We start from the raw sequence: 26019 nt of genomic DNA on the forward strand, positions 1-26019 counted from the left end.
TAGCTGCGATGTTGAGGTTTCGTTACGTCTGATGAATGAGTTGTGATATGATGTTCGCCAACTTTCACATGCTGAATAAGTTTGCAATATATCGCGATATGGAGAGGATGTAGAACAGAGGGGTCAAGTGAGACGATGGAGGGGTAAAGTCACGGAGGGGCAAACAGCTTCTCGCGAGACTTTGGGAATTTCAAAAGCCTGATCGGTTGGCGCTCCGTCTGAGTGCATCTTTAGCGTTGCCGCCTGGCCCACATGCCCCTTGCTTGTCCCTGCGGCTGATGGTCTTGCAGGTCATACATGTACCCTTACCTGGGCCCGCCACTCAATGTAACGTGAGTCTGACATTCGTGATTTTGTGCTGAGTTTGCGTTGTCTGCCGTGATTTCTTGTTAGGCGAATAGTTGTTGTCAGCTAGAATGTGGACTTGCTTGAGAAGATTGGATGTACTGAAAGCTGTACTTGGATTGTATCATGAATTCACCTTCGATGGAAGCCTTTGTTCCATGAGCACTTGAACGGGAGTTGATGAGACTCTGAAGATGAAATTTTGCTCTATGGAAAATGCTAAAATACAGACGTGAAATTTCAACACCAGACCCTAGACATCTCTATCTGCACCAGTGCTACTCTTCACCCATCTCAGGCCCTCACCACTTTCATACCCACTCTTCGTACATCCCGAGTCCTCGTCATGATCTTTCTATCCTTCGGCTTCCCGTCATTGTTTCCCAAGAAACCCTGACCGCGAAGGTACTCAATGTTCTGACGCGCAGCCGCAAGCACCTCCCGCATCTCCCACTCGTAGCTCTCATGATCTGTGACTTCAATCTTTGTACCGAGAGCGCCCAGGAACTGCTGCACTGGCCATAATGGGTGCTGTTCCTGTTCTTGTGCCATATCCTGCCTAGCAAGCTCAGTCCACTCGCTCCACGAGACCGGCCGTAGCTGAAGCTGTAGTTGATCTTCGACGGCGGCCCAAAAGTCGTTGACCCAGACTCCTCTCTTAATGTGGACGAAATGCTCGCGAGTTTTACCAGTTGCATGCCAAAGAATGGACTCCGTGACGTGGCGAACATCCGACACCGACAGCCAAGATGCCTCCGAGTCGACTGGGCGAGCTCCAAGCCTGACCGCGCCCATCACGACCCTCCACAAGAAGTCGTCCGCATTCGCAACACCTTGATACACATCCCCAATGATCTGCCCCGGTTTGACGACCGCAAATGTCGTATCCGGTTTGCGGAATTGAGTGGCCGCAGCGCTGACCAGTCTCTCCGACACGTATTTTGTCTGGTCGTATCCGTTGGCCATCTTTGCCTCTTCCTCCGTCCAGGTTCGGCTATCCGTGATGAGACCACCCGAGACGTACACAAAGCTCTTCAGGAACGGAGATGCCATTGCTGCCTGTAGAAGCTGCACCGTAGAGCCGACGTTGACATCTTTCAGCCCGTCGTAGTTCGTGGTCCAATGCACTCTGGCACCGTTGTGGATGATGGCGTTGATGGTACCATGTACGCTAGGACGACCGCACAAAGCGCTCCATTGCGAATCGTTCAATCCGAGCCTTTCGGCTGAGAGATCTCCGTCCCAGACCTCAATTGCAGAAGTGAACGATTCCTTCCACCACCCAGCGATCTTGGCCGTCTTCATCACCCTGTCCAAACCCCTTTGTTCGTCTAGGCCGCGGACAAGTAGCACGACTCTATTGAATGCGCGCCTCGTGAGTGTTGATTGAAGAATCTGGGTTCCAAGAAATCCGGTGGACCCAGTGAGAAATACTGTTGATCCAACAGCAGCGCGGTCAACTTCAATTTTGCTAACGAGCAAGTCTATTTCTCGTTCTAGATCAGTCGGGGTGGGTTGCACCAGCTCCTCAACCGACTGGCCGCGAGAGAGATTGTCGATGAAAGCGGCAAGTTCACGCAAGCTATTTTGCTGCTGGACCAAACGAGGTACGCCAATGTTGATGTCGAATCGCTTGCGTATCGTCATAGCCAGCGACATGGTCTTGATGGAATCACCCCCAACCTCGGCGAACGTATGGTTGGCAGCGATGAGATCAGGCTTGATGTCGAGTACCCGAGCCCAGATATCCCGTAAGGTTTCTTCGGTGGCAGTGAAGGCAGACTCGAATACTGACACGTCTGATGGAGAAGGCGCCGGTGGGCTGTAGGCTCTGCCTAGCTCGCGAACTCCCTTTCGATCTGTTTTCCCTGTCGCTGTCATGGGGAGCTTTGCGAAGGGGATAGGAACGTACGCGCCGGGAACCATGTACGAGGGAAGCAATTTCGACAGCTCCTTGCGAAGGTTTGCTATCATCGGGCCAGTTGTCTCTTTCAACGCAGCTTCATCGACGTCTTCGTCGGGCATGACCAAGAACACCGCTAGAGTCTGTGTCTGAGTAGCGTCTGGGATGATCACGTCGACCACAACCTGCGGCACTGCCTTGGTTGGAAGAATTTGACGAACGTGGTATTCGACTTCTCCTAACTCCATTCGCTGGCCGTTGATCTTGACTTGGGTATCGTTCCGCCCAACGAATCCGAGAGAGCCGTCTGGGGTGTAGTAAACGAGATCACCTGTTCTGTAAAGTCGTCCACGGCGACCAGACACTCGTTCAGGAACTCCATCCACCAGCCATTTGGGATCGTCGATAAATGCGCCGGCTGTCTTCTCGGGATTGTTCAAATAGCCAGCACCCACGATCGGCCCCTCAAGCCACAACTCTCCAATAGTCCCGATGGCAGCCAACCTGTCAGGGGCCCGAGGCTGGACAACCCAAACCAGACAGCCGGTGCCTTTGCCAATACCGGGGTCACCAGGTGGTCTGCCATCAGGCTCAGGTTTTCGGACCCTCTCGACTGTGCTCGTGACGGTACACTCGGCAGGGCCATATGTGTTGTAGATCTCGGCACTGGAAGCCTCCCATCGAGCGACGTCGCTGGCCTTGAGCGCCTCACCGATGAACAAAACCTTCTTCAGGCTGCTCAAGGCCACAGGATCCAGCAAACGTCCAACGGTTGGTGTGAGATGGATGAAATTTGCTTGCAACCGGCTGATGGAGCCATTGATGTCGGCGGTGCGCTCGTCCTCTGAGGGAATACAAAAACATGCGCCCACGGTCAGCGTGTGCAGCACATTAGACCACGCAACGTCGAAGGCGTACGAGGTGTAATCGAAAACTCTCGACGATCTTTCGAACCCGAGCTCTGATTGGTGGTATCGGATGGCGCTGCAGAAGTTGGCATGTGTGACAGTCGCCCCTTTCGGAGCGCCTGTGCTACCAGACGTGAAGACGATATACAGAGCGGATGATGGGTCGACTGTCGGCATTTTGGGAGAGAAAATGGCTTGAAACAAGTTCTCGAAGTTGTTCAAATCACCTCCCACTTCCACGATTGGGGCATCAGTGATGTCGGCCGCAAGCTTTGCACAAGACTTCGAGCTCAAGATCAACTTGGCCGAAAGCTGACTCACAATGCTCTCTAATCGGGAGCGAGGCATTGTCGTGTCTAAAGCAACAGACGCCGCACCGGTCTTCATGACTGCGAAGATTGCGACTGGCATCCACACTGACTTCTCAAAGCACAGCGGGATGATGGCACCGGGTCCGACTCCCAGCCCCAAGCTGAGGAGATGGCCCGCCAGCAGTGTAGAAAATCGATTGAGTTGAGCATATGTGAGCTGGCCGTCCCATGCGTATATGGCTGGTGCCTCAGGAGTTTCGACGACCCTTTGAGCAAAGACGTGGTGGACACAGTCCTCAACACTTTCTGGGACGGTTGCGTTCCATTTCCACACGTCAAGCAAGTCACGCTCGCTGACTCTGCTGAGATCATTGATGTCGGTAGATCCATCAACAGAGGCGATTTGATGTAGAATGTGCTCGAGCTGCTGAAGGATCCGCGCCGCGGCGTCTTCTTGAATAACATTGGAGTCGAAGCTCAGTTGCACACTAAGCTTTGAGCCCGATGTTTGGCAGGTAAGCATCATGGCATATGTGTTTTCCGAGCCAGAACCCGTCTCTTGATCGTTCAGGTCATCTTGAAAGATCGCACTCTCCATCGTGTTTTCCTCAGTCGATGGGTGAACCAGGAGAAGTGTTTGGAAATCACAGGCGTACTTGGCTTCCTCGCTGATCTGCCGAACATGCTGCAAGCCATACTGTTCAAAGGGGATCATCTCCATTGCCTGTTCTTGCACCTGATGCAACAACTCTTCGACAGTTCCGCGGACTAGGACCCGGAGTGGGACAGTGGCGATCGTGGGGCCCGCAACGTCTTCAATTCCAGGCACGGGGGCTTGACGACCCGACACAACAGCTCCAAACGTTACGTCTGAAGAATCCACGTACCAGGAGATGAGCGTTGCCCACGCCGTACGAAGGGAAGATGAGGCGGTGACACCGCAGTTGGGCCAGCGAATGCTGTTGATGGAATGATTGATGATCTTATCTGGCTTTGGCTGGTACGTTTTGGAGGGGAGGACAGGAAATGAAGATGCTTCGATCCCAGCAAATTGTCGCTTCCAGAAGGCCGTCCCGTCTTCGTTGTGTTGGTTCATGACGTACTTTACGAAGCTTTGCATGGGAATGGAAGACAGCTCGGCTTGCTCATCATTGTACGCCTTCTCCACCTCGGCCTGTAGCTGTGGAACGGACCAGCCATCGTAAGTCGCATGGTGGTGCGTCAAAGCCAGCCATTTCTTTTTTGCAAGTTCGTCTTGTATGATCGCGAGATGTGTTAAGGGGTTGCCGAGACCAATAGAGTCCTTCTCGGTGTTGTTTTTGCTCTCATGGTACTCATTCCAGGACGAGAGGATCTGCCACTGCAATGCCTCATCGAGAACAACCTGTATCAGGCCTTGACCCGGTAGGTCGACGATGCGAGTTCGAAGCACGGAAGCTCTTTCAGACACCTTTTGCCACGCCTGCTGGAGCTTCTCGATGTCGGTCTCTGGCTTCAGCTCAGAAACCTGGTGACCGACGTATTTACCCGAGCTCCTCATAGTCATTGCCAAAAGACCCTCCTGAAGCGCCGTGCAGGGGAATGCATCTTCGACCTGTGAAGGCTTCACGTGCCAAGAGCCGACGGAGCAAAGCTCTGCTAATTGTCGACACGCCTCGTCCCTACCCATCTCGGCTTTCAGCAAGGAAAACGGCCGCACGGCTTCCGGAACTGTTGCCTCGGTTCTTGACATGAGCTTGGCCATCTCACTGAGCTGTGGATGACTGTAGATGTCCGGGACCGTCAACCACATTCCCTTGCGGCCAATATCAGTCGCTAGTCGTATGGCCGCGATGGAATCACCGCCAAGACGAAGGAAGTTGTCCTGCGCTCCGATGTCGCTTGCCGGGATATGAAGAACTGACTCCCAAAGGTCCCTTAGCTGCATCTCTGCCTCAGTCGTGGGCTCGATGTGCTGTGAAGGAATGTCACCAAAGAATGATGTAAGTTCCTTGCGGTTCAAATTGGCACCCATCTCGCGGAGTGCTCTTCGGTCTGTCTTTCCCGTCAACCCCCTGGGCAGGTCGGTCATTGGGATGTAGACACTTGGTACCATGTGAGGTGGGACTTGGTTGGGCATTTCTGCTTGGATAAGTTCGCTGATCGGACCAGCTTTCTCCATCAAGCCTTCTGGGCTTGTTGTGGGCATGAGTAGAAATGCCACCAAAATAGGGCGTTGGGTAGCCTTTGGCGTGACGACTTCGGCGACAATATCTGCCACAGCTGGGGCCGAACGCAGGACTCGACAAATATGGTGCTCAACGTCGCCTAGCTCTGTACGCTGCCCGTTGATTTTGACCTGAGTGTCTTTCCTTCCGAGGTAGATGAGTTCGCCATCAGAAGTATACCGCACCAGGTCTCCAGTTCGATAAAGACGTCCGCGGCGCCCCTCCGCCCCTGGTCCTCCCCGAAGCAACCACTTTGGATCCTCGATGAAGGCAGCGGCCGTTTTCTCGGGGTTGTTAAGATACCCAGCTCCAACTAAGGGTCCTTCGAGAAGCAACTCTCCGATCAACCCGACGGGCGTAAGCGCGTCCTTGTCTGGGTTGGCAACCCAGGTCGTCGATCCAAGCGCCCATCCAATGGTAGCCTTGGTGGTACTGCCGTCGTTGATAACTCCAGTGGTGGTGACCGTACACTCGGCTGGCCCGTATGTGATGATCGTGGTCTTGATGTTCCTGAGTTGCGGCAGCTTATCGAAGTCTACGACTTCGCCAATGAGCGCAACAGTGTCAAGTGTCGGCACTTTGTCCAGGTCTAGAATAGCGGCTACCGATGGCGTAAGATGCACAAAGGTCACCTTGTTTTTGACCATGTACTGGATGAAGTCATGCTTTCTGTCGTGTTCCGAAGGTATACAAAAGCAAGCTCCTGCGGCGAGTGTGTGGATGTAATCGGACCATGACACGTCAAAAGCGTACGAGCAGAATCCTGCGACTCTTGCTGTCGGCTTGAAATTCAAGTATTTGTTCTGATGCTTGATTGCCGATGTAAAGTTCGAATGTGTGATTGCTGCGCCCTTGGGGTTGCCCGTGGTTCCGGAAGTGAAGACAACATAGAGCAGGTCGCTGGGCTTAACGATGGGCAATGTTGTCTCGAAGCCTGCATCTTGCTTTTGGCCAAACAACTCTGATGCAGACTCTTTGCACACCACGAATGGCTCACGTTCTGTAACGGATGAGGCCAAGGGAGCCGTTGAAGGGGAACACAGAACGAGGCCAGGGCCTACTATGTCGATCATCGTCTTGATGCGTTCCTTGGTCTGCGAAGGATCGATCACAACCGACGCTGCACCAGCCTTCATGACAGCAAACTGAGAGACTGCCACCCACATTGACTTCTCCAAAATCAAGGGTAGCACATCCCCAGGGCGAACTCCCTTCTGCAAGAGACAATGAGCCAGTTGGGTCGAGAGCGTGTCCCACTCAGCGTAGGTCAACTCGCCATCCCAGGCACTGATGGCGGTCTTGGTGGGATATCGAGAAACGCTCTTGGACAACAGATCATGAACGCATCCTCCCGCCCCCTGGGGTGCCTTGGCGTTCCACGTCCAGACTTGTCGTAGGTCTTCAGAAGTCATCGCGTCCAGGTCGCAGACCTTCGTAATGGACATATCGGCCCGGCAGATCTGACGCAATATGTGACCGAAGTGATTCATAACTCGCGATGCAACTTGCTCGTCAATCACAGCCGAATCGAAAGTCATCTTGGCCAGCAGAGAGGTGTCTCTCACTTCGCAGCAGAGAGTGATAGCGTAGGCGTCCAATTCTGTTCCATCCAAGATCGGCGGCTCGCCCGCTTCAACGGCAGACTGCACCATCAGCAAAGATTGGGATTGCCAGCCCTGATCAGCATCCTCGGTGATGCGTTGAGACGTCGGAGATCCCGTCAAATCGGGTGATAACGTGTGGTGTTGCAATGCAGTCAAAGTCATGTCTCCTTCAACTCCAACACGGACAGTTATGGCTGTGAGCCCAGGACATTGCTCGATGCTCGACGATGGCAAAGCAATGTCAAAGACTGTCTCGATTGACTCTCCGTACCAAGATAGGAGGATAGCCCACGCAGATCCAGTCACTCGATCGAGATTGACATTTTGAGGCCATTCTATGTCCTCAATGTCACAATCGATTGACTTGTCGGCTCTTGAGTGAAGATCGCGCAAGGAAAACAGCTGTCTTGACACGATCTGCGGCTTCCTCTTGGCTGTTGGAAGTAGAATGTTGACATTGCAGTTTACGTCATCAGACGATGGAAGTAGTAGACCAACCATTTTGGCGTGGCTTGTAGTGTTGGCGGGTTGGCTTGAGGATTGAAAGTAGAAGTTGAAATGTTGTTAATTTGGTGTGCTTGTGCTACTGTTGAACTCGCAGAATGCGAACTTGAAAATGGAACTGTTCTTTGCATACATGTGTGTGTTGATACACCACTGAAGTTCTCAACTTCTTCTAATAGTACGTTTAGAATTGAAATCATATGGTTTCTCTATCTTCTATTACCACCATTGCATTTCTGTTTGCTAGCATATTTTCTGTTGACCTCGGTTTAGTCTTGCCGCTCGTAAACTTCAAGTTCTTCTCGGTGTATGTTCTTCACAACCTCTGCCGCCCGAGACAGGGGCAATTTTCCCATTCGACACTTGTAAAGCAATAACCCGGGGAATAAGCGCTAACTGTCTTACCGGTTGTGCCATGTTTCTAAGCAATACGGTTGCCGCGGTGGACGGCCGTCAGCTTTGCCCCAGTGCATCACTGAGTCAGACTTCATAAACGTACCAGCTTCTTCAGGGGCTCGCTTGTACGAGGCGATGCCTGTAAGTGGAGCGTACGCGCGTCTTCCAGCGGCCCGCCATCCTGCCATTGCGGGCCGCCGATTCCTTGGTGTTTTCCTTAGCTCTGCCGCCCAAGGCTCCCAAAAGTACCCTACAGTTAACCGACGCGCTAAAGATCTTGATCCAACGTCCCTGAATCCTTCAAGATCGTTCGATGTTTCGGGGTTCATGATGGCCTGGGTTGCCTGCATGGCCGCCGCTAACAGTGCCGCCTCCAGCCTTGTCGTGTAATACGATTCAGCGAGGCGTACACTTGTAGAAGGGGCCGAGCAAACAACATTATCAGAAGGAAAGGAAGCAGCAACTCTAGTAATACCAAGCTTATTCACGGAAGAGTTCATTCGGTCATCATTTGGCACTGCTCTTAAGCAAGTAGACAACGCAATACCACGGAAAACTGGCGACATTCTCTACCAAGTTCATCGAGAGCAACTATGTCGTTTGAAAAGTCGTGGCCAGAGTTCTCTCTGAGCAGTGAACAACAGTTCACCAACACCTCCGTGGTCATTGTCGGAGCCGGCATTGGAGGCATGTGTGTCGCCATCGACTTGATCAAACGCAATAACTGCCGAGATTTTGTCATTCTGGAGCAATCTTCTGGAGTGGGCGGGACATGGTGAGCAAAACCAGCTACATTCGTGCGCTATGAGTTCCTAATCAAAGCATGATAGGCATGCCAACACGTACCCCGGCTGCGCTGTGGACTTGCAATCCATCGTCTACAGCTACAGCTTCGCCCCCAACAGCAATTGGAGCCGAGACTTCCCTGGCCAGAAAGAGATTCTCTCTTACTTGACCCGAGTAGCGCAGGAATACAGGCTTTACGAGCATATCCGATTCTGCTCAACTGCTGAGTCTGCGACTTGGGATGATGAGTCGAAGAAGTGGAAAACGAGCGTGACAGTTGCCAAAGGCTCCAAGGACGCTGAGGCCACTTCCAACTACACCATTTCAAGTGACTTCTTCGTCAGCGCTGTAGGCCAACTGAGTCAACCTAAATGGCCAGACATTGAGGGTTTGGGTAGTTTCCAGGGCAAGACTATGCACAGTGCTGCATGGGACTGGACGTATGACCTGAAAGATAAGAGAATCGCCGTTGTAGGAAGTGGTATGTCATCAATTTTGGCAATCTCTTCGTCACCAAGCTAATCTTCTCTCTCCGCTTAGGTTGCAGTGCTGTCCAGATTGTACCTGAGCTTGCAAAGGTAGCGAAGAAGGTCACGGTTTTCCAAAGAACGCCTCACTGGATCCTACCTCGTGGGGACTACGAGATCTCAAACGCGAGGAAAGCGCTTTACCGTTATTTTCCCTTCTGGCAGCGGTACTGGCGCAGACGCTATGTAGACCTCAACGAGACGGAGTTCATTTCGAACAACTTCATCGATCATGAGGAAAACAAAAAGCTGAAACAGGCAGCTCTGGACATGATGCGAGAACAGCTGCCCAATCAACCAGAGTTATGGGAGAAGCTGACACCCAACTACCCGGTCGGCGGCAAGCGAGTGGTGGTCTCGGACTTCTTCTTCCCATCCCTGAATCTTCCCAATGTCGAGCTCGAAGCGAGGTCTATACACAGCATCAACGACCAAACTGTGCGAGTTACCGACGCTGCTGGCCAGGCTGAAGATGCAGACTCTCACTACGACCTCATCGTCTTTGCAACTGGCTTTCGAGCCACAGACTTTCTTCATCCAATCAAGGTCTTCGGCCGGAAAGGTCGGGCCTTGCATGAGATGTGGAAAGACGGCGCCCGGGCTTACCAGGGCACCTGTGCCGACGACATGCCGAATTTCGGAATGGTATTGGGGCCAAACACTGGCCTGCTCCATAACAGCTTTATCTTGATGATCGAGGCCCAGAGTCGATACATCAACGGCTTGATCAAGCCGGTGCTAGAGGCTCGGAGGCTCGGAGGAGCACTGAGCTTGACGCCTCGCCCGGAGAAGACCGAAGAGTACAATGCAATACTCCAACACCGACTGAAGGACTTTGCCGTGAACAACTCTCAATGCAACAATTGGTACAAGAATGATTCTGGGCTGATTACAAATCTTTGGCCGGGCATGGTGCTGGAGTTCCAGAAGCTGATGGAGCAGGTGAATTATGCGGACTACGAGTCCGAAGGGTCTTTGAAAGAAATTGTACAAAAGCGGCCTTTACACAAGGTTGGCCGCGTTGTCGAGGAGGGTGGCATTCTTGAGAAGCTTTCCTTGACACATGTTGTAGCACTTGGCACCGGTACGGTTGTCGGAGGACTCTTGATGCGCAGACTCGTTACATTGTCATAGGGCTCTATGGAAAGACCACCTAGACAACATAGGCTGGTTATATTTTACACATATATTACTTGCGCAATTCATTTTCATTAGCTTTTAATTATAGTTACGTTTGTCAACTTATATCATGAACAACTCCCATAGCCATAGGCGTCAGCAATGTTGGTCCGGGAAAGAAACAATTGATGTCAACTTACGACTCCTGTCATTGCTTCATGCGCGGCGTGCCCAAGAAAGGGACATATACATGATCAGGCAAAAAGAAAAGAAAATGCAAACCGTTGACTCAATAGTTGTGTGTCAAAGCACCCTTTTTTGAATTACATGGATGTCTACGTTTTCTTCTCTACCGTTTCCTGAGCTCCAAGTTCTATGCTCGCTCAAATAAGCAGAATGTACTGGCCACGCTTTTCCATTGTAGATGCCCAGTCATGACTGGCTGGTTCCGTTTTCCTCAACCGCCAGCATTCTTCCATGAGACCCAAGGCCTCCACACACGCCCCGTGTTTTATCTGCGGTAAGGACACAAGCTCTCGGAAAACTTTTTGTTGCTCATCAGCTGCTAAGCAACCCGAGATGCAGTACGGCCAAACCACGTGTTGCAGCAACTTCGGGTCTGGTAAACTCTGAAGAGCATCAACCGTTTTCGAAACGCTGCTCTTAATATCCGGGATTTCGGGAAAGGCACCGGAGATAACTACGTGAAGGTAGGTAATGGCGGAGAGCGCAAATATCCTGGTGATCTGGTTCTTGATGAAGTCTGGTCGCAGGTGCGTATCTACTGGCGCTCTGTTCGATATGTCGTTTTCGATGCTAGCCAGTCGGCTTAGTAGGCGCTCCTCGATATGACGACCACGCTTAATCAACTCTATGAGACTCAATCTGTGAGCGTCATCCTCCTCCTTTTTCCACTTGTCTAGAGATGAGATCTCGAAGATGAAGATCATTGCCCAGTTACTGCAACCTATCAAGTCTGCCAGGTTGAGCTCGCCTGTCTCGAGCAAGACTTTGTGGTCTGACACCAGGAATTGGCTTGATCGGGTCGATGCACAGGTGATTATGTGCATGTGGATGAAGAAACCGAGAAGAAAGCTGATCGAGGTATCACAATGTTGGATTGCCATATTCTGATTCTCTTTCCAGTGATCCTTCCTCGCTGCAGCTGACCCCATTTGTGCTTGCACAAGCGATGGAAGTAAAGCAGTTGCACCCGCGAGGTGTACTTGCCAGCTGTGGTTCCCGCCACTGCATGACTGTTTTGAGATACGATTAGCATTTGATGCAAAATGAGAACGACTGAGGGTATGTTTACTCACTTCGTAGAACAAGAGGTGAAGAATAGTGGTTAGCACTTCGATGTTATGGGCAAGGCCAAGATTTCCGCTCCACGCTGAGGATCTCGCGAAGCTTGTTTGCAATTCTTGGAGAGCCAGCTCGTGGTGTCCGGGCCTTCTTGCGACAGGATGGACGCTGCCGTGCTGTGTTGATGTCGACTGGTAATACTCGCTCAGAGCAAGAGCAGCGTGATAAGCAGAGCTCGCCCGTTTCAAGATTGAAAGCAGCCAGCCTCGCCCTTGCCGATTGGAAGGGAAGTAAAAAGGACAGTGAAGGTAGAAGACGTGATCAAAATAATACATGAATAAAATGTCCTCCACGTCCCCGTGCAGAATTGGATTGCCCAGCCCGATCGGTTGAGAAACAACATCTGTGGAGCCTGAACGCGAAGTCCTCTGTGCTGAAAGAGACCAATCCGCTTCACTGCTGTATCCAGACAATTCAGATAAACAATATTCGCCCAGTATGGGGTCGCAAAAGAGATCTATGGCGTCCATGTTCGCTTCGGATGAGGGTTTCGATCCAGAGACATCGATGGAGCCTCCACATCGGGCGTGGCTTTCTTCGGTGACAGGCGATATGCCTGTTGGTATTGTCGGAGCAGCCGAGGAGGACTGGTGAGTTTGATTGAAGAAGAGTTCCGTCGAGAAACCGGCATTAACAAGCGCCTCATTCCATGCCCCTCCCGTGAGTCCACTCGTCAATTGGTTCCCTTGCGGCGGATGAGCTGAAGGATGGCTTGTCGAGGCGACGCTTCCGGCAATCAAAGTGTCTGAATCGAGTTCGAAGTCCTGCGTTGAGCCGGGCATTTCGTTCTCTCGTATTGCGGACTTAATCTGGGCGATGATTTGCGTCTTGTAGCGAGCCTGTTCCCTCTGCAAATCCCCCCTGTCCATCCAATAAGGCCTTGGCCCGTACCCATCGCAGGCGATCTGCAGAGAAGTGCACCGGAAACACGACGGGTGATTCTCATCGCACTTCTTTTTCCGAAGTCGACAAGTCCAGCAGCCCTGGGTGCTTCTGCTGGCCAACTTGCGCGACATGTCGTCTGTTATTTTCTGGTAAGATTGGGTGATGCCAAGCGTGCGGCTCCCAGTTTTCTGCTTAGGCTCTTCTTAGCCAAGGTCGATCTTCCGCATATCTTGGCTTCACTGCGTCGTACATAGATAAGCGCTCAGCAATCAGCAACGTTGGATCCCTTGGCACTCCACCGACTTACCTTCCTTAAATATCTCGAGAACGGCAGCTTTTCCTTCACCCACCTAGCTGATATGCCAAGCTATACGCCCAGAAGTCGGGGGATCGCTGACCCGACTTACACGAGCCTCTTCGCAATAACAGACAGAGCTGAGATTCTTTCATACGTGATCAAGCCATAAAGCAGCAGGCGGCCCGCTGGCGGGTGAGGCGGCCCACGTGCTATGCAGTTATATATGGTAGGCCAACGGCGGTCGGCAGAAGACGTTTTACTCCGCCGGCGGCGGCCCGAATCTTAGTTCCCCTTCAGACCTTGCTGCAGCCTGCCCCGCCCGAAGGATCGCCTCTCCACACATTGGTCCATCTCAGCCTGATGTACGCTGTAAGCTGCACTTTGCTGGGCAAAATCTTGTTGGAGCGGCGGGAACGCTTGTCTCATACCATTGAACCACTACTCCATGTCCTGCCTGTTCAGGGTAATACGTGATACTAAGCGAGCAGCGGTGCCGCCACTCGGAATGTCTCACTGCCGATGTCGTGGGGAGCCAACTAAGACAGGGCGTTATTGCGTCTTTTTGGGGGTAGGAAACGTTAGAGGCACAGCGGCTTCGACCGAGGCCTCAAATTGTTAGCGCAGAAGTAAGCAGTTGAGGTATTATCCCGTAAGGCTCACTCATACGAGAGGCAAAAGCAAGTAAGCAGCCATGACATTCCCGTGTGTCTTGAAATTCGAGTCGTCAAAATGTTGCAGGCTTTCATTGGAACCCCCTGCCCTAGACGGTGCATGTTGCTGGAGGCTTGACTGCTCAATGCAACGGTATTACAGAATACCCATGAGCATGCCTCGGGAAATATCCAATCGGGAAGGGACGCATAAGCCGAAGTGCTCGATAGACCCTGGTAGATCATTTTCTGGGCGGAGCCCTCGAAGTTCGCTGCAGAATTGTTTTTAGTCTTTGTTATTGGTGGGTGGAGTTGTGGTGAAGTGTTGACGCCATCTTCTGTACCTTGCAGTCACCCGGGTTTGTTGGAAAAAGACCACATAATACATGTATACATGGGAACGTCGTGATATCCACCCAGGTCAGGATTCGATGTAACGTTCTCGAGCTGTTGCCTAGAAGTTTGACGTGGGTATAGTCTCAGTTTGACCTGGTATTGGGGCAGATGGCCTGAGGCGAGGCAGAATACAAACATGAAGCCAGGGGCTAAAGGGATCGGAGGATCGGAGTTTCTCTATGCTCACAAGACTACTGTTCTGATGACGAACCCTGATGGCTAACCCTGGCCTCGGCTTTTGTTCGTCCCGTCAGTTCATAACTCCGAGGGCTTTAGACGGACGTCTAGGATGCAGTGATCAAGCGACGACGAGGCATAGCCTAAGGGGAATACACCATTGCTGAAAGAACGAGAACGTCATAGAAACCTATACCAAAGTTTAGGCGCACAGGAGCATGAATTGGCACCCTTTTATGGGTAATATTGATGTATCTCTTGCGACGAAGCTCAGTCTTCTTTGCCTACATGTCAATGACAAGTCTTTGGCTACACTAGCTCACGGCATACCCCAGTCCTTTCAAAGACAGAGGAAACAACTTCAACACTCAAGCTTCATGACAGTTATCAGAAGCTTTTCCAGTTTCCAGCAGATAATATGCGACGGCCTCACTGCTCTTATGAAAGTAGTTGTCGATCTCAGGGAAGCTAGATTAGCGAGCAGGGTGCTGTGGAAGGCCATCGTCGGAAACTGAGTACATTCACACACAAGGATAAAATCATAAGCTCATGAAATGCCTCTTTCACCAGGTAAAACATGAATAAGTAGATATAAGTCGCGCAGAAACGCTTAATACATCATCTAAGTTTCGAGGTAAAGAACCTGTCTCGCGGTATTGCGCATCGGGGTCTTTCCAGAAACTCAGAGAAAACTGCTGCGCAGGCCGATTGGAAATGCTTCGAGTTCACATGTACAGATCTCGTACGAAGGAAGGCCAAGTGAAGTTATAAATAGACCAACAAAAACGATGCTAGTTCTTTTCCAAAGCCGAGGAATATTGCCAGAGCTAGTAGCAACTACGGTAATTATGTTCGAAGCTGCATCTAAGGTTTTACTAGCACCTTACTTTTCATGCTGGGAGGTTTTAAGGGTATAGTCATGTGATAAAGATGGCACGATCTCTGGTCCGGTAGGCTGATTTGGTCCTGAACCGCTGTTGGACGTACATGCTCCCTCTAAATTGGGTCTCGGTTCAATGCCAGTGATAGATGCATTGGGAGCCCCTGAAATAGTACTGCTCTGGGCCGGAGAAGGTTTAACAGGAGATGTCTCGACAGGAACAGAAGAAGTAACAGCAGAGATAATTCAACAACAGGGGAAATAGAAATAGCCTGGGCGAATTCTGTGTTGGGGATGGGGCAATCGTTGGATGTTCTTTCTGCCTCCGACCCGGTGTTCGACTCAGATACAGGGAGATATACGTTGCCTGCCCTAGGAAGGCTTGCATCTATCTATGGGCTTATAAACTCTCATAGTGTTGAGTGCTGGGTATTGCGCTTACATTGTGTTCTATGTGGAAAGTTATTCCCCTATGTATTGCTTGATACGAGTTTTCTTTTTTTCGTAGCTGGCGATGTCCTCACTTCTTCTGCTCGCGATGTCCACACCTTTTTCTATGATAACTATAGAAATATAGGATTTCATAGAGAACTATAACGTTGTCTACGTTATACATAGTATAGTTCTACAGTAGTCGGTAAACTAGGTAAAAGGGCTTAAAAATAAAAATTCATCTACCTTCCAGCGACTGGACACACGTTGAGTTGAGCTCGGCTTGTACAGCTGTCTCATCGGCATTGTCAATATTATCAAGTATGAGTATGTAGAATCATGCGCTCTACATTTAATGATTTGCCCTGCAGTCTCCATGTCTATCTATCAAAGTAAGGGCGAGATGGTGCCGGTGCTGGCTGTTTCTCAAGTTGAATGCACAAGGTCATGAACGCCGATGTCTTTTGGCTACATCACATGAAACCATTTAGTTTTGTTTATGATTTGTCCATGTTTCTATGTTTCTCATCAAAGAGTGAGAACAAAGACTACGGACTTTCCGGCTCCGGATTCAACGGCCTCGAATAGTTGAAAACAGAGGCTTTTGAAAATCGCCTCCCCAGCCGTGCCTCGTGCACATTTGATGGCGATCCCAGTTCTTCGATGTCGTCTTCATCTAAGTCGGACGCTTCTACTAATTCCTTTGACATCCTCGTTAACCCATTTGACCCCTCGGAACTGGATGAAGAAAGAGACAGCCTATGTCTTCTAGCCGTAGCTAGACTCATTGTATCCTCCCGAGGGTCATCCCTCAAAGGCGCAGTTGACATAGGCGACATCAATAGACTTGAAGGGCATCGTGGGGCATTGAATGTTCCCACAGACACCGGCCGTGCGACTTTCGTTTGAGAGTCTCGCGGATGAATAGATCGGAGGCGGTAGTCCTGTAACGACAAAATGTTAATAAAACCCATCTGAAGTGATCGAAAGATACACACCTCGATTTCCCCCGAGTTCCTGTTTCTGGGCCATGTAAGGTAGAAAGTATGCGTCATCATCATCCCAACCCTTACAAGACCAGGCAAGATAAAGCATCCAAGCAACACAATTCCATGAATGCCCAATACCACAAGTCCCAATATAATCTTTGTCTTGTGATCCGTAACCTTAGGAAGGAACCCAATGGAGATTCCCAGGATAGCCAGCTTTGCTGTCGTCAAAAGCCCAGCTAGCCTAAACAATGGGAAACATTTCCAAGTGAACCCCATTATGAGAAGCTGAACAATCTCGCAGGCCAGGAGAATCAGCAACTGTACGAGCCCTGCTATCTGTAGCCCGCCAATTGCTGCTCCCCGAACAAACATCAGGGCGAAAGTGGCCATTGCGTGCCGGTCTTCGGATTTCGACATGTTTCCAGGAGTTTGCAGGCGTTTCGAGGAATCGAGAATCAGGTAGCCCATATTTCGTGGAGAGCTTTGTGTGACGCTCCACCAGAACGCGGCTATTAGCAGCGCAATCACGAAAGCCGTGAGGACGGTATGGTAAATCGGGAAGAAGGTTGCTCCAGTAAGTTGGTAGGTTGTCCATGCCGTTATGGGCGTCAGGAAGTAGCTGAGAAAGACACGGAGAACTGTCCATGCTGTGCCTCTAACTCCAGAGTCTGTTGTTCCACGAAAGCGAGCCGAATTGACGCTAATCCAGGACTGGGTGAATGGTAATCGGTGAGAAACCTGGAACAACAGGACCATGCCAACAAGCAAGATCAGAGAGAGCGTGATGATGTTTGCCCATGTGTGAATAGTAACGGGTGCACCTAGAACCTGCGTCATGAGTTCTAGACCAGTGGTGCCGCCGAAAGTGCCGTTGACTTCGTATATGCCGTCTTTGATGCCGTAGTAAGGTGTTGATGAAAGAATTGGTCCGTGAGGAATCATGAGTGTTGACCAGCTTGAGTTTGAGGCTACGGCGCGGAGGAAGCCAGGGTAAAACAGGGCCAAAGAAGCCGAAAAGAAGATGAACTGGATGTAGGAGAGAATTTGCGATACAAGAGTGAGGTGAGTCGGTGAAGGGGAGAACATCAATGGGCCTTGTTGGTAAGCCTCGGATGGGAGCGGTGTGATTTCATGCCAAATGGCCAGTAACAAAATCAGGAGGAACGATGAAATAGGCAGATAGAGGGCGATCCGACTGGCGATAGGCGACAGAGCCGGTGTGATGTGTGCTGTGACACAGGCGATGGGTATGGATGCGTTGTCTACCAAGTCAAGGGATATTTCCAAAGTATCCAGAAAGGCAGGCCACGCGATGTCGTAGGCCAGTCGGTGGTGAACAAGAGCTCGATTGTAATTCGGGTGACTGTACTGATGACAGACGGTTTCGGTCGTGGTGTTGTATGAAGTAGAGCCATCGAGGCTAGATACGGTCGCTTTCGCTAAGGCGTGGTCGGGGGACACGATATCGCAGGTTTTGTGGTCGAGATAGCTTCCTGTGAGGTTCAACTCGAGTCTTGGTTGGGAGATATCCAGCGATGCCCGGAGGGCTTCGATATTGAGTCGTGGTGTTGTAGCATCGTTACTGCCATGGCAGTCTCGAAACTGAACGTAGGCGGCGGATGTTGTTTGCGCAAATGCGCATACGAGATAGGTTAGAAGTACGCATCTTGGTGATGGAATCAAAAACATGTTGATGCACCTTCCATTGACGTGCCGTCGTAGGACGACTCGTTAGGTTTTCTGACCTTGGTGGGAAGGGGTAATTGACAAGTTGACGATGAGTGTCCGATAAAAAGATTGCGGTTCGTTTGTTTGTTATTCTTGTTGGTGCATGTCGATACGAAATCACACACAAGTCCAGTCCCACTTATGATCGACAGAGCTCTCGTATTCAGCTGGCTGTTGGAGCTTTTACGAGATCTTGGACCAATCAGCGACACTGAATTAAGTAACTATTCCTTGTATTGGATGCTTGAGAAAGGGACCCATGCTTTGAATTGCGGATGAAGTTCCATATAAGGTCTACTCCGGGGACAACATTTCCCATTTGACCCTGGAAAGGCCGTCAAATAGGGTTGTGGGACTGCGTCTATGTTTAGTTTGAGTTCGTGAGAGCCGATGGCCGGTAGTTAGCGGGTCCCGTATCGGTGGTCGGACCCGCCTTCCGTGCCGAATGCGGGCACACAGTGCATCCGACGTGGCGCGGAGCTCTACGTTCGCATGCAATACGCGTTGAGAAAGCCTTGTTATTGTTTCAACGGAGTTACGTGCTGATTTCACATCTTGATAATTCGCTCCTAATGCGCTGAGTACAACAGACTCTTATGTCCACCAGATATGAAGGCGACAAATTTACGATCGTCTATGAATGAACTACGAATGAATGACCGTAACTGGGCAGATTTTAATTTAGTCCGGTATTTCGACACCTTGTCCCCTGATTCTTCTTTTGACAACGTCGTCAAAACTTTCCACCTTTCTCTGGAAGCAGCCAAAACTGGCTAATAATGCTGCCGCGGAGAGTCCCATCATGATTTTGTATTGGAGGTTGAACCCACGACCGTAGCATTCGATAGTGATTGCAGTTTCTTCCGGGGTAAAAGAAGCAATAGCCGTCGCTGATCTTTGCAGCGCTTCAAGCTTGTCCGATGGAAGCACTCCACTCAGATCGACGTTCAACTGTCGATTTAAAATTGCCTGCGCCGCCGCAACACCAATAACTCCTCCAAGGACTCTTATTTGGGTGATCGCACTGATCGTAATGCCTGCCGCAGAGTTAGTTTGCATCCAATTGCTTCGCTCTCCTGCGTTCTCTCTTACCCACGTCATCGTCATTCTTGACTTCCAGTTGGGCCACAATAACTAGGCAACTGAGAGACAGGCCAAACCCCAACCCGAGGAGAACCTGGAATCCATACTGTGCTTTAGGCAACTCCCTCGAAGCCGTTGGAAGAGTAGTCATCAAACCAAGACCAACCACCTGGAGACCTAGAGAAATTGCCAAGACGTACCAGCTGACGTTATGTTTTTTGGAGAAAATCCCGCCCAAAGCAGCACCTGTGGCTGAAACAAGAAGGAGGGGCAGCATGCGGATACCCGCATCTACAGGGGACAGGCCGTTGATGAGCTGAAACCTTTGAGGAAGAAAGACGATGGTGATTAAGAACGGAAAGCCCGCCAGAAGTGCCGTACTGAATAATTAGCAAAGGGAAGCTTGATAACCTTGAAGCCGGGATCTGAAGTCAAGGAGGCAATACGCACAGAAATGAGAAGCTGATGACACGCTGCTTCCCCAGGTGCATCGGAAATAGGGGCAAGATTGAATTTCTGACCCATGGCTTCTTCGAGATGATCCATTCCCATCCAAAGAAGCCGACGAATCCGATGCCGCTCAGAATGAAGCTGGTAATAATAACGGGGCTTCCCCAAGGGTAGAAGCTGCCGCCCTCCTCAAGTGCGAAAACGACCATGATAGATCCTGTCAAGTAAAGTATCATACCAAAATAATCCATCGATCTAAAAGTCTTTTGCGAGATTGTAAGGGGCTTTGCATTTCGCGGGAAGAAAAGGAACACCATGAGGATCCCTATGCAGCCAGGGGGGAGACTGGAGAATGATTAGTACTACCAAGTTGATGGGCCGGAGTCTTTTCGCATTCGATAGCTTACTTCAGATAGAAGACCCAACGCCAAGTGCTGTGGTACGTTATCGCGCCTCCTAGATTTGGCCCTAGGAGGCTCGACATGGCAAAGATAGAGCCCATTAGCCCGGATGATATTCCGATATACTTCAATGGTGTGATCTCTGTGATGATAGAGACGGCCATGCTGTAAAGGCCAGCACCACCGATACCCTGAAATGCGCGAAAGATGATCCTGTAATGTTAGTCCGACTTCACTCGAGTGGCACGGCTTGACTTACAGCTGTTCCATGGTCTGAGAAACGCCACAGGCCAGCGAAAATATTGTGAAGATTGTCAAGGATACTAGGACGGTGCCTTTGCGACCAAAAAGATCACTGATTCTGGCAAAGATGATGAGAAAGCCTATTCTTGGTTAGACCATGCGCTGAAGAGCAAGAGAAGCCGAACCTGTGTATGTCAATAGGTATGATGTGACAACCCAATTTGACTTGTCGAAGCTCCCAAGGTCTGACGAGATGGATACTAAAGACGTGGCTATGATTGTTGTTTCTAGGCTGGAAAGAAAAAGCCCAAAGGCCAAACTATAGAATAACGGTCAGCAATTCCTGTGGTGTTCGGACATTCTGGCCCAGCGAGTTCCAACTCGTACCATCCCATGTTCAGCCAAAGACGCCACCCATACTGAAGATTCAAAGATGCCAGCTGAATTTCTCTTTTTTCTGGCCTTTCTTTTCGGAGGTTTCCATCGTGGAGTTCCGTGAACGTAGATAATATCTCTACTTGGGAACCATATCGAGAGTCCGGTAATGTTTCGACGTAGAAGTCGTCAAGATGGAGGTTATCGTTGATGCGGAGGCGATCGTCTAGCTCTCTGCGCCAGACAACGATGCTATTTGCGAGACCAGCGTCCATCTAGGCGATAATGATGAACCAAATGAGTTGAATGGATTAATCCGAAGTACACAACACAGCTCAATGCTCAGTAGAAGTTCTTTTCTGTTTTCTTGAAACACGAAAAATTCTCTTTCTTACACCTATCCCGTCTTCTGTTGACGTAAGTTATCCTACCAGTGTGCGACTTGGCGGCGACATTTCTTCGCTTCGGTTGTTTCTGTGGATTCCTTCATTCGAATAACAGGAAGACCACGATATGCCAAAATAATCACCGTGTTCTTGTGATAATCCTGGAATGCGAGTGCGGACGGTACTTCGGAATCAATTAGGCCGACTCCATTGTCGTGGTGACTCCATCACGGATCCTTCTCTCGCACTCGCACCCGCGTCGATCATCAACCCCTGTCTCCCCTCGCCAACACAGCTTGGCATCAACGTAAGCCAATCACAACTCTCCACCAGGCCAAACGCGGGCTCATACATACCGGCGTTTGCAGGAATAAAGAGATTGATTCAATTGATCGCCTCGTTGACGGAGGCGGTGTTACACTGTTCGCCAAGGCGTACACGCGTTCACCATCGCAGGAAGAATCCAACTTGCTTTTAAGGGAAGAAGAGTAAGCACAAGTGGTTCTTTCTGGGTCTCTAACTAGACTTCCTGTCAATCCGATCTAATCGTTGAAACCTACTTCTGTATTACTCCGGTCCATCTTTTCTTTCCATCAGGATTTCTTTAGTAACGAAAACTCGCTGTTCCTCTCAAATCCACAATCACCGAAATCACAGCATTCTCTCCACATCTATTCACGAAAAATCTCAGCATGTCAACCGGTCTGCCTCCTGGAGTGCCTCCGAATGTCAAGGTCTTTGGGCCGGGGGCAAACTGTACGCTAGAGATTTGCCCTGTTGAAATGAGTGTTTACGGCTACAGACCTAGTCTTGCGGCAAACATCACATTTCTTTCCCTCTACCTCGTCTCTGCTACCATACATGTCTATCTCGGATTCCGATGGAAGACGTGGTTCTTCATGGGATGTATGGTCTTCGGAGCCGTCAACGCTGTGCTAGGCTATGCGGGTCGAGTTGTCATGTATTACAACCCCTTTAACTTCGCAGCGTTCATGATCCAGATAAGTACGTTGATCCGGGCTCGTAATTCTCAAGGCTGAAGTGTTGACTAACAACACTCTGTTTTAAAGTATGCATCACTAGCGGCCCAGTCTACTATTCCGCAGCTATTTATGTCACCCTTGCCGCAGCGTAAGTCGACCCTCGCCTGTCACCATGTTCGGGAATTCTCTAGGCCGAAGGAGAATCCGCCTGCCTAAATAGCGCTATCAGTCGTGCTAACTCGGGCTGTGGTGCCAGGATTAAGTATTTCTCGCCATCCTTGTCACGGTTCGAACCGAATCTTTTCTACTGGATCTTCATTCCCGCCGATGTCGTCTGTCTTATTTTCCAGGCAGTCGGTGGGGCGTTGTCCACAGCATCGGCCGGCAGCAGTGAGATCGGCGTCAACATGGCACTAGTCGGCCTCAGCTTGCAGGTCGCGGTCATGGTTGTGTTCTGTGCTTTCTTCGCAGACTACCTGATCCGTTATTTCCGCGCAGGCTCGACGGAGAGATTCGGCACCAGATCTAAGCTATTCTTTGGCTTCATGGCGCTGGCAATCATTCTCATCTTGGTGCGATGCTCCTACCGCCTGGTTGAACTGCGGAACGGGTACCGCGGTGAACTGATTCGAGACGAGCCGATCTTTATCGGTTTGGAGGGAGTGTAAGCGCACCCTTGTTGCTAATGACTAGTGTCGCCCCCATGAGTGAAAGCTGACGAAAACTCAATAGCATGGTGATAGCTGCAGTCTTCTGCCTGATGGTGTCCCATCCGGGTTTCGTCTTCAAGACCAACGCCAAAGATGGCGATGCAGACTCGACTCCTGGACGGTATGAGATGCACCAGTGCCTCTCCAGAACTAGTTCTGGGGTCTAAGTTAATCCTCCACGATGGGCTCACGAACACGGTTTCCCTCCCCGGGAAACGATCATCACCAAAGGATTCAATTGAAGGAGGGACTTTAGCAAGTTGATGGAGAAAACAGACAAGTTATGAGTCTATTCTAGAGAATGATGTCACACAGGCTCGGCGCGTATTCTTTAAGGGCACGGAATCGAAGGTGTTTGTGGCGGTGATTTAGTATGTCTCCGGATAGAAATGGTTCAGGTTATCAGAGTAGCAGGCAATCAAGTTCATTGACGTCAATCCTTTCCTTTTGTACGAAGTTTTCTTAGTGTACTGCGTAGGCTTGGTTCTATTTCCGTTGGCGCTATGCTAGGACCAAACTCCACTCAAAAGCAACCCCAAGTGATGAGATTCCTGGCAGTCACCTCAGCCAAAGTCACCGACCGCAGTGGAGCAGTCCCGAGTGACTTTCTCTCCACTGACGGTCACATCTTGCTGAGATGACTGGATATTCTGGGCGAGCTCGGTGCCGCTTGGCAGCATTTGACAAGTCGCATCGCCCTGTGGAGTTGACCTCGCCGGTCGTAAAATGGGACCCGTTCAAGCACATGAAAATATCGTGGGGTCCGTCTGAGTGCTGAACGTGATAGGTCGGCTCGCTGCGGGAGGGTTACACTCAATTCGAACTGCAACCCTACGTTCTGCGCGAGACGTACCGAGAGCCTAAGGTAAGGCGAAATGAGTCTGTGTTACTTGATTCAAGGCTTAAGTAATCTTGGCTCTTGTCTTGCCAAGTTGGATGACCCTATCGAGCAACGATTGCCAGGCAGCAGACATTTCCGTACCAAGACATTTGGGAGCTGAGAATCAACCCGCCGTTCTGTGCCTCTGTTTCATGTTCAAGGCTGTGCAGGTGGATGTATGCCACCCCCATCTTACGATCTGACAATTGAACCCAAAGATCAATTTGATGCTTCCTTTGCTTGCTGCCTTCCAACAGTGGTTCATGAGCATTCATCAGGGGTTGATATAATACCTCGGCAGCGGTCGCCAAACGAGGTCCCCAGTAACACCGCCAACGCAACCCAAGACTTAGATCGCTTCACCCAACACGAAAGATGGAGACCGTTCTCAGAAACGCGTGCGACGCTTGTCACAAGCTGAAAACCAAGTGCCCTACAGAAGGTACCGGTGCTTGTGCAAACTGCCGCCGAAAGGGCCAAATTTGCCAGTTTAGTCCGTGAGTGCTACCCTAACAACAGACACTGTTCCACATTCACCCACCACCCATGAAACATCACGCTTCAACAAATATACTGACTCCGTTTAGAAGAAGTGAAATGGGGCGACCTCGCCTAACCCCCGAAAAAGCGGCAAGCCAAAAGCAACAGACAAACAAGCGGCCGATATCCGAACAGAAACTTTCTCCCAATAAAAGGAGGACGTCTTCCACGGCATCACTCACGAACATGCAAAGAGCATCCCCGCCACGGGGGGAAGCTCAGTCGCAACAACTCGATGTAGCGTGCAGCGATGCAATGGGACAACAGACGACTAGCAATCACGCCATGGAGCCATTGAAACTGAGCGATTACCTATGGACCTTAGAAGAAGCATGTTTGTATCCAGTTTCAGTTCAGTCGGATTTCGTTATGTATGTATTCCAGATTTAGTGACGGCTATCTTCAGACATGCTAACAAAAGCAACAGGCCTGACCCGTCTCCTCTGGATCTCTCATGGACCCAGCCAGCACCGCCGCCGTATTCAAGCCCCATGCCGATCACCAACATTCCCGACTCCGTTGAACTCATGGAATCGGTCGGTCTAGCTTTCGAGAACTCTAGCGAAACATCAAGTTCCAGCAATCCATCGCTCCAGCCCGACTTCGCATCTATCTTCGGCGGCGCGGGAACCTATGCTCCAAACGGCCTCTCAATGGGCATGCACATGGGGGTTGACGGCACCCAGGACTTGATGAACCAAGGCAAAGACAACATATTGGCGGAAGCATATTCGCAGCTAGCCAATGTGCTATTTGGTCTGCACAACTTGACTTCATACGGCGAATGCGGACCTGCGGCGGACCTTGCCACACGGCTGAGCTCCCTTGAGAAAGTATTCCCCTTAGTGTCGACCTTATGCGATATTCTCAAGAGGCCTCAGCTCAACCATCTTCTTGGCACTCAGAAGATGCTATCCTCGCCATGTCTGCTGCTGGCGAGCTCGGTTATCTCCACCGTGGTCGAGATTTACAGCGGCAGACTGAGTCCTTTTCAACCATCAGATGGAGATAGAGAGAGCATGGCGGAGCTCGGGACACAGCAACGGCTACAACTTCAGACCGACGCGATGGTGATGGACTACCATCTTACGGAGCTTCGCCCTATCGTGAAGATGGCGTGCGTTGCAATGCACGATTCACAGACCATCGACTTGATGGACACGATGCGACGGACGCTCAGGGAATTTCTGGAGGATTGGAGCACTTTGAATTTGTAATGCATTGTTAGCGTAATGATTCACTCGTTAAGTAGCAAGATGTTTTTTTGATAGATAGCGGGAGCTTCTGGGGCGGGCCTTTGAGTTGTCAAATTATTTGACAGGTAACATAGTATTATTCGATCACTAGCACCAAAATGCATTATAATCACCATCAACCCTTTCAATAATTGACCGACCAAAGATTTCCGCTGGCTAAAACATGAAGTTTTTCATTCTATGATTTCATAAAATTGAGTTGCAATTGAGGTCTCCAAGTCGTTGTGCTCAAAATCTGTAGAGCCCTATCTCATTCGTCGGGGTGGTTGGAACATCAAGTAATCGCCTGCGGCCAAGCC

At 50.5% G+C, this 26019-nt stretch overlaps 4 protein-coding genes across 4 annotated transcripts; 2 read left to right on the forward strand and 2 right to left on the reverse strand.

Annotated features, from left to right (window-relative positions):
- Positions 1 to 639: 639 nt before the first annotated feature.
- Positions 640 to 7779, reverse strand: CkaCkLH20_07311 (putative nonribosomal peptide synthase; the record flags this gene model as incomplete). The annotated part of the gene is made up of 1 exon (XM_038890028.1): positions 640 to 7779. One exon carries the CDS (start codon positions 7777 to 7779, stop codon positions 640 to 642), a length of 7140 nt encoding a protein of 2379 aa, XP_038744506.1.
- Positions 7780 to 8771: 992 nt separating this feature from the next.
- CkaCkLH20_07312 (monooxygenase) lies at positions 8772 to 10625 on the forward strand (the record flags this gene model as incomplete). The annotated part of the gene is made up of 3 exons (XM_038890029.1): positions 8772 to 8953; positions 9009 to 9445; positions 9505 to 10625. The coding sequence occupies 3 exons, from the start codon at positions 8772 to 8774 to the stop codon at positions 10623 to 10625; spliced, it is 1740 nt and encodes a 579-aa protein (XP_038744507.1).
- A 6235-nt stretch (positions 10626 to 16860) lies between these two features.
- Positions 16861 to 17771, reverse strand: CkaCkLH20_07313 (uncharacterized protein; the record flags this gene model as incomplete). The annotated part of the gene is made up of 2 exons (XM_038890030.1): positions 16861 to 16926; positions 16977 to 17771. The coding sequence occupies 2 exons, from the start codon at positions 17769 to 17771 to the stop codon at positions 16861 to 16863; spliced, it is 861 nt and encodes a 286-aa protein (XP_038744508.1).
- Positions 17772 to 22043: 4272 nt separating this feature from the next.
- On the forward strand, positions 22044 to 25681 carry CkaCkLH20_07314 (parasitic phase-specific protein PSP-1; the record flags this gene model as incomplete). The annotated part of the gene is made up of 5 exons (XM_038890031.1): positions 22044 to 22356; positions 22422 to 22482; positions 22591 to 22998; positions 23067 to 23165; positions 24892 to 25681. 5 exons carry the CDS (start codon positions 22044 to 22046, stop codon positions 25679 to 25681), a joined length of 1671 nt encoding a protein of 556 aa, XP_038744509.1.
- Positions 25682 to 26019: the final 338 nt, after the last annotated feature.

The sequence above is a fragment of the Colletotrichum karsti genome (genome assembly GCF_011947395.1).
Source record: "Colletotrichum karsti strain CkLH20 chromosome Unknown Scaffold23, whole genome shotgun sequence".
NCBI classification, from domain to species: Eukaryota; Fungi; Ascomycota; class Sordariomycetes; order Glomerellales; family Glomerellaceae; genus Colletotrichum; species Colletotrichum karsti.